Source organism: Nicotiana tabacum, chromosome 12 (assembly GCF_000715075.1).
Source record: "Nicotiana tabacum cultivar K326 chromosome 12, ASM71507v2, whole genome shotgun sequence".
Taxonomy (NCBI): Eukaryota; Viridiplantae; Streptophyta; class Magnoliopsida; order Solanales; family Solanaceae; genus Nicotiana; species Nicotiana tabacum.
In genome coordinates this window covers 21,920,353-21,933,721 of record NC_134091.1, presented here as the reverse complement: position 1 = coordinate 21,933,721, position 13,369 = coordinate 21,920,353, and the positions used below count along the sequence as shown (strand labels likewise).

General features: G+C 35.9%; 3 protein-coding genes across 3 annotated transcripts; 1 reads left to right on the top strand and 2 right to left on the bottom strand.

The window, feature by feature from the left end:
* The first annotated feature begins 1,017 nt into the window (after positions 1-1,017).
* On the top strand, positions 1,018-6,707 carry LOC107814591 (uncharacterized). The gene is made up of 5 exons (XM_016640029.2): positions 1,018-1,512; positions 1,727-1,841; positions 1,981-2,613; positions 3,007-3,190; positions 6,249-6,707. Exons 1-5 carry the CDS (start codon positions 1,436-1,438, stop codon positions 6,272-6,274), a joined length of 1,035 nt encoding a protein of 344 aa, XP_016495515.1. The 5' UTR covers positions 1,018-1,435; the 3' UTR covers positions 6,275-6,707.
* A 2,032-nt stretch (positions 6,708-8,739) lies between these two features.
* LOC142166810 (cytochrome b5-like) lies at positions 8,740-9,867 on the bottom strand. Its single transcript, XM_075226220.1, has 2 exons — positions 9,640-9,867; positions 8,740-9,364 (listed from the first exon to the last, which is right to left on the bottom strand). Exons 1-2 carry the CDS (start codon positions 9,721-9,723, stop codon positions 9,002-9,004), a joined length of 447 nt encoding a protein of 148 aa, XP_075082321.1. The 5' UTR covers positions 9,724-9,867; the 3' UTR covers positions 8,740-9,001.
* Positions 9,868-10,309: 442 nt separating this feature from the next.
* LOC107814593 (protein TRIGALACTOSYLDIACYLGLYCEROL 5, chloroplastic-like) lies at positions 10,310-13,335 on the bottom strand. The gene is made up of 4 exons (XM_016640030.2): positions 13,150-13,335; positions 12,995-13,039; positions 10,693-10,725; positions 10,310-10,602 (listed from the first exon to the last, which is right to left on the bottom strand). Exons 1-4 carry the CDS (start codon positions 13,187-13,189, stop codon positions 10,424-10,426), a joined length of 297 nt encoding a protein of 98 aa, XP_016495516.2. The 5' UTR covers positions 13,190-13,335; the 3' UTR covers positions 10,310-10,423.
* Between the last annotated feature and the right edge of the window lie 34 nt (positions 13,336-13,369).

Genomic DNA, 13,369 nt, shown 5'->3' with positions numbered 1-13,369 from the left:
TAATATATTATGAAAATATTTAGTTGGAATAGTGGATATCTAATGATTAAATGCAAGTTTTTTGGACTAATATCAGAAATAACTTGATTTATAACTGTTAATTAAAAATTAGCAATAATTTCAAAAGTAATCGAAATTTAATCATTTTTATATAAAAAATAAAATCTGAAAAAAATTCCTTAATAATCCGGAAAAACTCCAACATAATATGCTGGAATTCAATTTTTTTTTTACATATGAGATTTCAACATAATGTGCTGGAATTTTATAATGTTCTAGAGTTCCATCATAATATGCTGGAAGTTTTTATTTAGAAGCTTCATAATTCAACATATTATGCTGGAACTTTCCATATTTGAGCTAGAATATTTTTGTCCAAATTTTATCTCTGCATAAAATAATAGCTAGTTTTTAATAACTTTACAAATAATAACTATTTTTCAATACCAATTCGAAAACTGACTAGTCCATACTATTTCGACAAATTTCTGGTCCATATAAACCCAACACCGCTTTTCTTTTTTCTCAAACAGAGAATAAAAGTACGTACTCAAATTCATGTGTTGATTTTCAACAAGAATTCTGAGTTTTTCTCCCTTTATAAGCTCCAAACATGTGACCTCATAAAAAAGAATGACTATTTCTTATTTTGTGAATAATTTAACTTTAAAATTTTATTTTATTCTTAATCAAAAGATTTTAACCATACAAATATTGTATAAAATGTTTAAGTCTATAAATTTTAAAGTTTTACAAGTTATAACTATAAAAATATTGTGACATATTTAATATCATAAATTTTAAAAATATTTTCTTCCTTAATTTTGTATAAAATCAGATCATGTCACATAAATTAAAACGGACTGAATATATATAAAAACATAATCGCATAGTTTTCCTAGATAATAGGCTTGTGTTAAATGGATTTTCTAGTCAGATGATTTCCACTAAGTAGTAACCACAAAAATGCTAGTGGAAAACTCTTCAATAAATCCATTGGCCATCGACAGCTCAAGTCAAACCAACTCGGCAAATTCCTTATTGTTTTACACAATCATATTCTCCTCAAAACGGCATCGTTGCTCTCCACATATACCCCCTCTCTCCTAGAAACTCTCCGCAGCTCTATTCCCGGGCGTGCGCCACAAACAGCTCTGTTTTTGACGCTTGCTTATTACCTATTTCTTCTTGCCAACACTTTTTTTTTTTGATAACGTACCTTCTTATCAACAGATATTCTTAATTAAGGACAAAAAAAGGAAAAAAGAAAAGATTTTTTTAATCTGGGTTTGATCACAGCATGTGCAGATCGAAAATACACCTGGATTCATTCATTATTGGATGATTTATTGATTTGGGAAAATTAATTTTGCTCATTTTGGGGTGAAAAGTTTCCTTTTTTGGTGATAAATATTGGAAGTAATATTTGGAAGATATGGCATCGCATTTTGATCGATGGGAGAAAGATCCGTTCTTTTCTGCTGCAGAAGAGGTTCAAGAATCTGCCGACAGGTAAATACTGTTTTTTCCATTTTAATTCCCATATTTTTCTAGTTTGTTTTCGTGGGTGTGCGTTGATTTTGTTAGAATTATCATTTAAGTTGGTGTATTCTTGTATTATCTGTGAATTACTGATGGTTAGTAATGCAAAGGTTTAAACTTTATTGGTTTTGACATGTGAAATTTTGTATTTTTTATTGACATAGATTTTGTTTTCATTTACAAGAATGGAATCAACTTATAGGACATGGATTCATGCGTTGAAGGATACTTCAGGTAGTTGGAATTGTGATGCGCTTCGCAGGGACCTTAGGACTACCCTTGGCACTGCCAAATGGCAGGTAGGAACCCCCAACCCCTTAAAAAATGAAGTCGAGAAATGATTTTATTGTGCATATATCTTTTGTAAGGGATATTATTGGTGTATGTGCATAAAGGGTGAGAGCTTAGTTTAATTTGTTGGATGGAATTGCAATGCAGTTGGAGGAATTTGAACGGGCAGTAAGATCGAGCTACAATAGTAATTCTGCTGATGATGCAAGAGATAGACACCACGAATTTGTTATTGCAATTGATAGTCAGATTAAGAAAGTTGAAAATTCTCTTAATGAATCAGCTGTTTCACAAGGCAAACCACCACTTCCATGGGTGCGCTTGGATGAGGGAGAAGTAGACGAACTTGCTGCTTTTCTATCTGGGCCGTCCACTTCTTCTGCAGACATAAATTATGCAAAAGTACATGGAATAGAGCTGCAAACAGCCAAGTCCGAAGAGGTTGCAAATCAATCATTGCTAGAGTGTTCAGAGAATCCTACTCATTCAGTGGATGGTGTTCGAGGTGAGGCCATGGGCGAGAAGTTTCTGGGCCATCGGAGAACAGCAAGTGCTAGTGCTGACATTGGTGCATGGCAGATTGCAGTCGGTGATGATGTCTCCGTCAAAGAACCTGCACCACCTCCTCGCAAAATGCCCAGTTACCAGGGATTGTTGAATGCCGTGGAATCTGTTAAGGAGTTAAAATGGTCCAAGAATGGTTACAGAAAGTTGAAGTCCAACCAAGATTATCACCAAGAAGCTGACAATATATTGCCGCGGACTCAGCCACTGACAAGGGTGATATATTGTTCTTACAGTATCCAAATTTGGAGTACATGACTTTCTTTGGACCATTTTATATTATTACAATGTCCAAATTCTCATTATTTTGTGTTATTAATATCAGTTAGTTCAAAACTTGAAAATGGGAATCTGAACAAGTAAAGCTACAAAATAACCCTGTCTATAATAATGAATATATACTCAAAGTATGTCCATAAAAGATCATGATTAGTATTTTGACGATTTAACTTAAAGCTCCAAACTATATAAAATCAGTTGGACTGTTAAAAAAGAACTATATACAATCAGTTGGCACAAGTGGAGTATTTATCAATGATCCAGAAATAGTCTTATATTTTTTATATCAATAAATGATGTTAATGTAATGAGATATTGCTTTTACTGCAGGGCGTAAACACATGCTATGAGAGAAATAAGAGTTGCCTTGATGGTTGTGATGAATGTTACGATAAGCAACTCTATGGTTGGTATGGTGCCGTTCAGCGGCAGTTGCAAAGGTCTCAGTATTACATGCAATATCGTCGACCTGTTCGAATAGTTTTCTCAGTGTTTCTTCTCATTTTCCTGATTGGTGAGTCTGCTAACTGACTCTTCTTTCATCAATTTAACCTTTTGTTGATTCTTTCACCCAGAAACGGCTTTTGAAGAACTAAGAAAAAATCCTTATCGTGTATTCTCTCGCTGCTGAGGTTTATCTTCATTTCTTCTGGATTGGGAAAATTATCAATAGATATTGTTGAAATTTCTGGATCACAAGATCCTATTCGGTAGCTACACTAGATAACTTGTGGTCTGTGCCATAGATGCTTCAGTTTCAAACCTTTTTCCCTGTTTTGAGCTTGCTTGCGGTTATTATTATTTTAGGTTACAACATATAGAACTATTAATTACTATGAAAAAGCTCCAAGTGGGATCTCTGTGGGTACAATTATTAAATTAAGAGGGCCGTTTCTCTCAAATGTTTATTGGATTGAAAGTCATTTACAGCAAATTATCACAGCAAGTTGTCATAAAAGCCGGAAGCTTTCCTCCACCTAGCAGCCTTTGCCAAAACAGAAAACAGACTTTCCTTGTAGTGATGATATTTGTTCATCTAATCTAAAATCAACCACAAATTTTTTCTCTTCATGCTCAGTTACATAATAGCTCGAGCAAAAACTTGAATTTCCTTTTTTGGTTTGTTCATTTATTCTAACTTGTTTTTTTTCTTTTTTTCTATTTGGCTGAAGTCTTACTGTAGTGATTAAGTTCATGACATGTGTCAGCCAATACTGGCTTGTTGCTTTCTTAACTTATTTTTATCACTGGTACCGTTCATTTATAATAGTTCCCTCTACAAAATTTTTAATTGATTGGGCCTTCTAAAAAAAAGTTACCTTCTCAAAATTTTTATGGATTGGAGTGAAGGGTGTCAGAGCTCAATCTGCATTCACACTTGTCTTCTACTAATAAAGGTTTACCCTGTGCCTGAAGTGCTACCAGTGAGTGGGGTGTATGCCGTATGCAGCTTCCCCTTATATTTCTATGAAGAAGCTGTTCTACACTTCGAACCCATGGGCCATGGCCTATAAGTTTCCAAAGGAGCAACTTTATGGTTATGCAAAGGCTCTCCCTCCAGACTTGTCTCCACTAGAAAGGGAAAAACTTCTCAAAGTGTATAGTGTCATTCTCTCTTGAGCAAGATTTGCATTATCGGGAAGTGTACTTATCGTCTGTTTAGAGTTTGGTAAACTGGATTCTATTTTTTCTTTTCTGGTGAAAACTTTCACAGGTTCCACTCCTTTACTTTTCTTTCGTCACAGTATGACTAATGATAATCGGAATGAACTTGATTTACATCTTGTATATGTACAATGCTTAGAGAAAGAGGCAGCAAGATGACACAGTGAGGTTTCTGAGAGAAAGTTTCAGGAATAAAGGAAGAGAAAAAGTTGTACTTAGATAATTTTTTGTATAAATTTGCCACTTGCATCAAGAGAGTGAGGAAGTTAGTCAAAAGGTAAAAGGGCAGCCCGGTGCACAAGGCATCCTGCGTTCACACAGGGTCCGGGAAGGGCCGCACCCCAAGGCATGTGATTTAGACAGCCTACCCTAATGCAAACATTAGTGGCTGTTCCAGCCTTCCACGGCTCGAACCCGTGACCTATTGGTCACACGGAGACAATTACGGGGATACCTTTTTTATCCCCTTAATTTTACTGGATTGCAGCTTTTCCATTAATTAAGCTCCTTAATTTGATTCTGCTACAAGCCCCTAGGAGATATTCTGCAATAGAGAGGTCTATTGAACAGAAAACCTTTTTCTCCTTATGGCCGCTCCTTCCAACCAAAAGAAAGAAAAATAAGAAAGACTACCTGCTTTGTAGTTTCACATGCATTATTTCCTTCATAGAATGGCAGCCAGTATCCGCGGACACCAAAACAATTATTGACATCACAAATCGACTGCCACATCTGTGATGGAATCCCAACTATCATCATTTTGTGGTTGTCTCTATAGTAAATGCCACTAAATCTTTCAATATGTTATTAAGTCTGCTTCTTCCCTTCTCGCCTTCCCCTAACAGGACCAAAAAGCATCATTAAAATATTGATGCAAAGTGCAGTGGAGCAGAAATTTTCAGACATCAACCTCACTACCACAATCTAATTTACTTATACATGTTTGCAACACATTGCTCATTAAACTATGATGTACGCCTTTTCTTGATTGGTTCTGTCTGCTAGTCTCTCCCCCATTGTTCCAATGAAGTAATACACTTCATTTTAATCATTTTGCGCTCCATGTTGACCTATTAAATTAGAGAGAGTTAACCACGGGCAGACTATAGCCCTCCTTACACTACACAAAGTGCTTATCTTCTGGTTGGTTGTTGTTCTCCATTATATTTTCTCGGCCACATGTGTTGATTAAAAGAAATAGAAGTAGCTCTTTACTCGGTACCCATGCTGGTGGGAGGTAGCCGGTACTGAATCGAATAGTCGAGGTGCGTGTAAGTTGGCCCAAATACCACCTTTCTTGAAAAAATGAAAAAGAAATGGAAGTGGCTTTTTATGGTCTTGTTGAAGCAACCAATTTCAAAATTGTAGGATATTTGGTAAGAGTAAGGTCTGCGTACATATTACCTTCCCAAGACCCCATCTGTGGGATTATACTGGGTTTGTTGTTTGTTTGGAATATTGCCACTTGTTTTTTGAATACTAATCAGTACAACCCAACCAACCTTAACATCTCTCAAGTGCACCCTTTGGATGACAGCATAAATGAAAATTTATGGAACCCTGATTTTCTTATAAAATCAGTAGATCCATAGACGGAGCCCCTTGTTGGCAGGAATAAGCAGTAACTATAGTTTGTTTCCTTCTCACAACTATCATTGGTTTTAAGGTAAGATTGTACTGTTATAAAGTGGATACAGCTGAAAACCTGTTAGTGCCAGTGTGCATTCATTTTAGTATTATGTAGGCTACGTTATGTATATTTTACTATATTTGGCCTTGTATAGTGTATGCTCGTATTGGTGATGCATTGTTACAGCAGTTTTACATTGAAACCGTGTCTCAGTCAGACATATCTGAGTTTCATTTACTAGCTGTGTGCCTGAATTATTATTTTTCTCCTGCTGCAGTATTAGTTGCAGTCCATACAATCTGAGCGATGAACCACTGTTCGTCTCCATGCAATCAATAAGCTTGCAGCGTTGAAAAAATCTGAGGAGAATGGCGTGGTGCAATCAGTTTTGGTATTACCTTAAAGAGGAAAAGTGTAATTATGTCCAGGACATTGCAAAGGCGGTGCTGGTATCTCAACATACTTGTACTAATACCTTAACCTCTTTCCTGGCTCCTCAGCTGGGGTGCCATTAGCGGAGGCCAAATCTTTTTGTATTATGATATGAATGTTGTGGATTGCAGGTGGTGTTGATTCAGTACTGCATCCACAAAAATGAAAGAGCTTAGTTGTATTTGACTTGCTAAATCATGTATATTTTTGTATTGTCCATTGATTCTGTATGTTTCTACAATGTGCCTTTTTTTTCCTTTCCCTTTATGGGTTTAAACTTCTTACCATTCTCATACCAATTGTGCATATTGCTCACGTCCAAGCAAATTAAACACATTAATGCACTTGTATATTGTTTCTTTATTCATATTTGTGGAGGAGGGGGGTTTTGGGGGGGTGGTGGTGGTGGTGGTAAACTTGATTGTGCTTGTGCGCAGGTGGCCTGATAAATATATTCGGCCAAATACATATACCACCCATTCAACTTGATTCCGTTTTTCATTTTGGCACTCTATCTCAACCTTGTTCCATTTTGGCCCTCCAACTCTATTTCTTATGCTTCATTTTAACACAAAAACTGAAACCATTGCAAAAAAATATAGCGCGTGTGTATACACAAATCTGAGGTGTAATAAATATCCAATTAAATGTTGCTCATCCTTGTCAAACGGGTCAATACTAAAATGCCCGACCCGGATTTCTTAGTATCCATGATGCTTTCAGTTCAACTTGACATCCACAAGAACAAATATCCATGAAAAAATAATGTTCTTTGAGATATGGATTCACTTCAAACTTGAAGCTTATATGAAATAAAGGATGGAAAAACCAGGTGTCAACATTTAATTGGATATTTATTAAACCTCAAGTTTGTGTATACACATGCGCTATATTTTTTTGTATTGGTTTCAGCTTTTGTGTTAAAATGAAGTATAAGAAATAGAGTTGGAGGGCCAAAATGGAATAAGGTTGAGATAGAGTGCCAAAATAAAAAACGGAGTGAAGTTGAATGGGCTGTATTGTATATGTATTTGGCCAATATATTCGTTTTCAACATATTCCTGATGTCAATGTCGTATGCAAAACTGAACATAATATTATTCTTGGGTGGATATGAATAGAGTTGCTCCTGGGTCCCTAATATCTTTAATGGAATGTCTTGCGACAAATTTGGACTCTCACATTCAGTGTACGATTTCATTCCACAACGCTTCTTTTCTTTTTCTTTTAGATATTTTTGCAGAGTATACTCGAATGATAAAAATACAAGCATTAGCAACTAGCAGGTAAGTACACAAGGGGTCATTAGCAAAAAAAAAAAAAAAAAAAAAAATTAAGATTTAGCAAGTAGAAAAAGTAGTAGTCGTAAGTACACTATGGGATCGTTTGGTAGGATGTTTAGAGAACATAATACATGTATTAGTTTTGGTATTATTAATCCCTTATTTGATAGTGTTTTTAGGTTGTATAACTGATACTTGTATGAGTTATACACCATATTCAAGACTATTTTTATACATAACAAATCATGGCATTAGTAATACCATAATTTTTAATACATGGATAAGCATGTGTAAAGAAAGAACCGCCTTTCAAAACCTTTTCCAAATTCTTTTTAAAGAATGTTGAGGACATTTTTGTAAGCAAATACTCCCTCTGTTCCAATTTATGTATCATACTTTCCTCTTTAGTCTTGCCAAATAGAATGCCATACTTCTTTATTAAGAAATAATTTAACTTCAAACTTCCTACTTTACCCTTAGTGAGATAATTTATAACCATACAAATATTTATGGTTTATTCTAGGCCACATGTTTCAAAAGTTTTCCTTTCTTTCTTAAACTCCATGTCGAATCAAACACCGTCATATAAATTGGGATTAGTTATGCTGGGTTATTTCTTATCGGCTGTTTGGTTTGGTGTATTAAAAATAACATGCATTGCATATTTAAAAAAAATGCAATGCATAACTAATCTCAATATTACTAATTACAACATTACTAATACACCATATTTAGTACTATCCCGATACCAGAGACGGATTCAGAATTTGAACTTTATGGATTCAGATTCGCAATTCTACCACATCTCATCTAATTTAATGGGTTCAAAATTTAATCTTTGTACATATTTAATAATGTTTTGGGTAAAAATACAGAATATAAGTGAAAGCTATAGGTTCAGTTGAACCCATAGCTTCAACACTGAATACGCCTCTGCCTGATACACCCTACCAAACGACCCCTAATAATTTTGTCTTGCGCGTTCAATTTGTTAACATTAACCTTTTCGCAAAACTATCATCTCATATTAATTTTTTTTTATCAGAAGCTCTGGAAATGAAAATGATGGTGTATTTTCAACTCGCTGAACAAGAATAACACTTAACTAACTCCAGCTTTCTTGGATGACCAACCAATAAATGAAGAATACAATTTCCCAAATCACCTCTCTCTTAACAACCCCAAACCTCCATTTTTTAACACAATTTGCAATGTATGCTTTTCCCTCTTTGAAGGTTGACATAAAACACAAAAAGGGGAAAAAAAAAATTATATTAATGATAAACAAACGTTATAATCCCTTTGTTTTAGGAGCTCAAAGCTGGAGATTTCCAGTGAGATAGCGATAATAGAGGAAGAAGGCAGCAATCAAGAATGGCACAAAGTACTCAACAAAAACCATATACTTGGGCTGGGAATCCTCTTTGATCACAAAAGCTTTCATTTCTTTGGCCTTTGTTTCTTTCAAAGAATCAGTAACTAAGTTGAGATCAAGCTCAGACTCATCTGGAATTTTGTAGCCTTGAATATATCCAACTTGGTATTTTAAGAGCAAGTTTTTGGCAGCTTTACTATGCCCAATATCTTCAAACTCTTTAGTTGCATCCTTTCCAGCTGATTCAATCAACACTTCTTCTCCTCCAGGATGTTCCTCCAAAAACTTTGTCACATCTAATACCTGAAGAAAACATAGCATATATGTACATTAACCATGTATCTATATTGTCATGCATGTATAAATATGGGAGTAGGGATGCGGCGAATCTAGGACGTGTTCTGTGGGGGTTTAACTAAACCTGTTGCTTTCAGTGTGAACTATGTATGTATATGCGAAAAACATATAAATGTGTACATATAATAAGATTACACTTATTTTGAACCCACTGACTCTAGATTCTAGATTCGTCTGTAGATAAGGGGGTCGGGAAGTGGGGGAGGGGGAGGTAATAGTACTCTGCCATTGATGAGGATCCAGCAATCTTGCTTTGACTTGTGTTGTGTGATTTGGGATAGAGTAAAGACTCTTTCTTTGTCCATTTTCTTTGGAATGAAAGCTGAGGTTCATGAGGTTAAATAAATATTTTAGTATTTATAGTGACATCTGGGGATTTATTAGTCTACAAGGAAAAGAGAGTGAAGAAAGGTAGGTAGGTTTCTTCCCATGTGATGATTATCTATCATTTTGTTTCTTCTCCACAACTGGAGACGAGTTGGTGGGTTTAATAAAATTCCTTCTATTTATTTTCATTAAGAGTAATAAAGTAAAAAATTATCTTCTTACTCCCCCCCCCCCCCCAAAAAAAACCAACCCAAAAATAAGAGAGGAGAAGGTGTGGTGCAAAATGACATACTTTTTGATTAAATGATTTGAGTTATATTCATGAATGGTATAAATTTGTTTCCACTATAGTGATGTCAACTTCTCATTGTTTCTTAGCCGAAAATCTATTGAAAACAATCCTCTACCTTCACAAGGGAGGGGTAAAGTATGCGTACACATTACCCTCCCCAGACCCCACTTGTGGAATTACAATGGGTTTATTGTTGTTGTGGTATAGTGATATCAACTATGTACTTTCTCAAGCAACACAAGCAAACAAATTTTACACACGGAAGAAAAAAGTGATGTCAAATGGTACTAGTCACTCTATATATGGAATTGATGGTACAATACAACAACTTTGACCAATTTAGAAATAGGACAATCAGTGCAGCAACAGAAAATGTGTAACAATATTTACTGAGAAGCTTGAGCTTTTCGAGTGCCTTTGAAAAGATCTTTTGCATCTCTTTCTTCATTGTGCTCTTTAGTAACAAAATCCATGCCGTCAAATGTAACTCTTGAATTCCTGTACTGGCTACCAAAGGCAGTGCCAAATCCCCATCCAAGGCCTACTCCAATCCCACAGCCGCCACCTATAAGTAATAATTGTGAAACATGTCATCAAGAATTCTGGCGCACAGATTTATTTCCACAAAAAAACATGGTTTTGATTTAGTTTTTACCTACACCAAGACCCAAGAAATTCAAAGGCATGCCTGAGGAAAGATTAAACATTCGGTTAGGTAATGCTATAGAGAAGAGTATTTTGCAAAAAGAAAGAGGATTGATAATAAAAACGAATGAACAAATTACGCGCAGAGTAAGCAAATAAGATCTTTTCATAGATAAGTGAATGAAGAACAGTGCATAATCTTTTCTTTTTCTCTTGGGAAAAGAGGGGGACAGAAGCTCGGATGTTTGGACAGAGATATGTCTGAAAACTTAGAAACAACGGCCTTCCTAACCTACTAGATAGGCAAAGATATTCTCCTATTGTTTTCTCTCTAGAAACATGGGGATAATCTATTTCATAAAGTAACGATATATTACTTGATAAGTTTATCATTTTCCATGTGAACAATCAGACACAAGGGAACAAGGAAAAAGAAACTGAGAAATGTGAATAGAGAGATGTAAAAGTATGATTTTAAGCAGAACAGGATCCTTGTGAAAAAGTAATATGTGCTGAGACGTAAAAAATATTCAGAGATTTCCTCCAGTTCTTGGGAAGTCCTGAATAACCAAGCTGGGAGTAAGAATCCTGAATGGTGCCGATGTGGCACAGCCAATCTCCGAAACAAGAAGACAAAGGTTGCACCAGCAAATTGCGCCAGATCATGCCAACTACCAGTCTTCCATGCTCTAGGTCTAGAGTGGCACCAACAGCAAGACTTTGGTATCTCCCACAAAGGCTTGCATCCCAAATCTACCACTTACATGGTGCTAAAATAATAGATAAGTGACATCTTGGTCAACTAACATGTAATTTGTAATGCTAAATTTATCCATGCACTTGAGCTCTAGCGAAAGCAAGGGAAGGTGAGATCATCTATCAGCAAGGGGTACTGGAGATCACATATCTTGGGGGCTTAGAGCAGATGCTTGTCTAGAGCATTTATTCCTTACCTTAACCTCAGCTTAACTGAAAGAGTAGCAGCTTGTAAGTTGGCATAGTTCACAAAAAACATGCTTCAGATGTCTCCTGAGGTCCAGTTATTCCTTAGCTATCACTGTCTTTAATAGGTAAATCTGTAAATTTCCTAACTTACTCAATGCACATTTAATATAGCTACTATCATAAAACAATCCTTGCCCTGGGGATAGAAGCTTTATCATGTTCCCTTCCAAGCAGATGCAAGAAGTACTGATCTTTCCTTTTAGTTTATTCCTCGTAAAAGAGGTTAAAGACAGCAGCCACCTGTTTTTGCACTGTTCTGTTGCTGAACAGCTTCGAGGCTTGTTTTGGAACATGTTTAGGATAAACCGGATGATGCCACTAAGTGTTAAGGAAAGTAAGATCTGAGGAAGACAATTCCAGCAAACATCTGTTGGGTTTTATGGAAAGAAAGGAACCAGATATGCATTGTGGGCGAAGCTAACTGCTCTACATATTCTGAAATAGGTATTTGAGCTTGTTAGCTCTCTGGTGTGACCAGAAAATGCATATGAGGCAGATAGGACAATAGACTTTATTAGCTCAATACATTATAGGTATGTGTCTTTGGAGGGGATACCCCTTTTTTCTAACTACCATCACTATCTTAGCGTCAACTATTCTTACACATAACTTTTATTTACCAATTAATAAGAAACAACACAGCAGCTACTATCCTCAAAAAATTATATGTATTTCCAGCAACAATGACCACATTCTACATTATTAATAAGTGTTCTACAGATTTTCTTGAATATAGGTTCACGGTCTTCTGACATCTGCACTCAACATGTATGAAATTCTACATATAAACTAGAGAAATCGATCACTTGGATGCATGACTAACTAATCACATATTCTCATGTATAGTCCTTCAATCTATGTTCAAAATCTACCAAACTGGTGCCAAAGAATATGGATTAAGTAGCATCCTTTCTGCAATACCACATTTTCATGGCTGACGAGTCATGTAATCCATACGACCACAATTCACAGGCATGTAATAAAGATGAAAACTTTTCCACTCAGCTAATATTGAAAGATACCTGGACAATACCATTGAAATACCATAATTTCATCAGTGTCTCACTACTAATTATAAGAAGTTATTAAAGCAAATTGAGAACAAGAATTTCCCAAAGAATAGCAGTAATATCAAGAACCACTTTAAAAGACACAAAAAACAGCCTGCTCAACCCCACTAAGCTCCTAATACACAACACATATTTCCCTGTTTCTAAGCTGGACCCTTTGATTAGTACTAAGTGAAAATTGTTTTTGCTGATACAAAAACAATAAAACTGTAAGTAAGAAACTGGAAAGAAGCAAACCTCCGAAACCCCATCCTACACCAAAACCGCAACCAATGCCAGCACCTAAACACAATATCCAATTTTTGTTATTTTCTTGCATCAGCACATGAAAGTATACAAAAATAAAGAAAGACAAGAGCTAAACTCAATCGGCGACTGAAAATTTATCTTACCGAAACCCACACCAGTACCATTGAAGTTAGTCATCACCATCGCTACCCGTCGAACGAAGTACCAATCGGTGGAAGATTGGGGAGCAGGGTCACTGTGCGCGTCCGTGTCAGCAGGGTCGGTTTGGGCTTGAAGTGAAGCCCATTAGTGATGAAGTTACAGGGAAAAGCGCACAAATAGCTATTTTATCATATTCTATTTAGGTATTAACCCGTACTTATT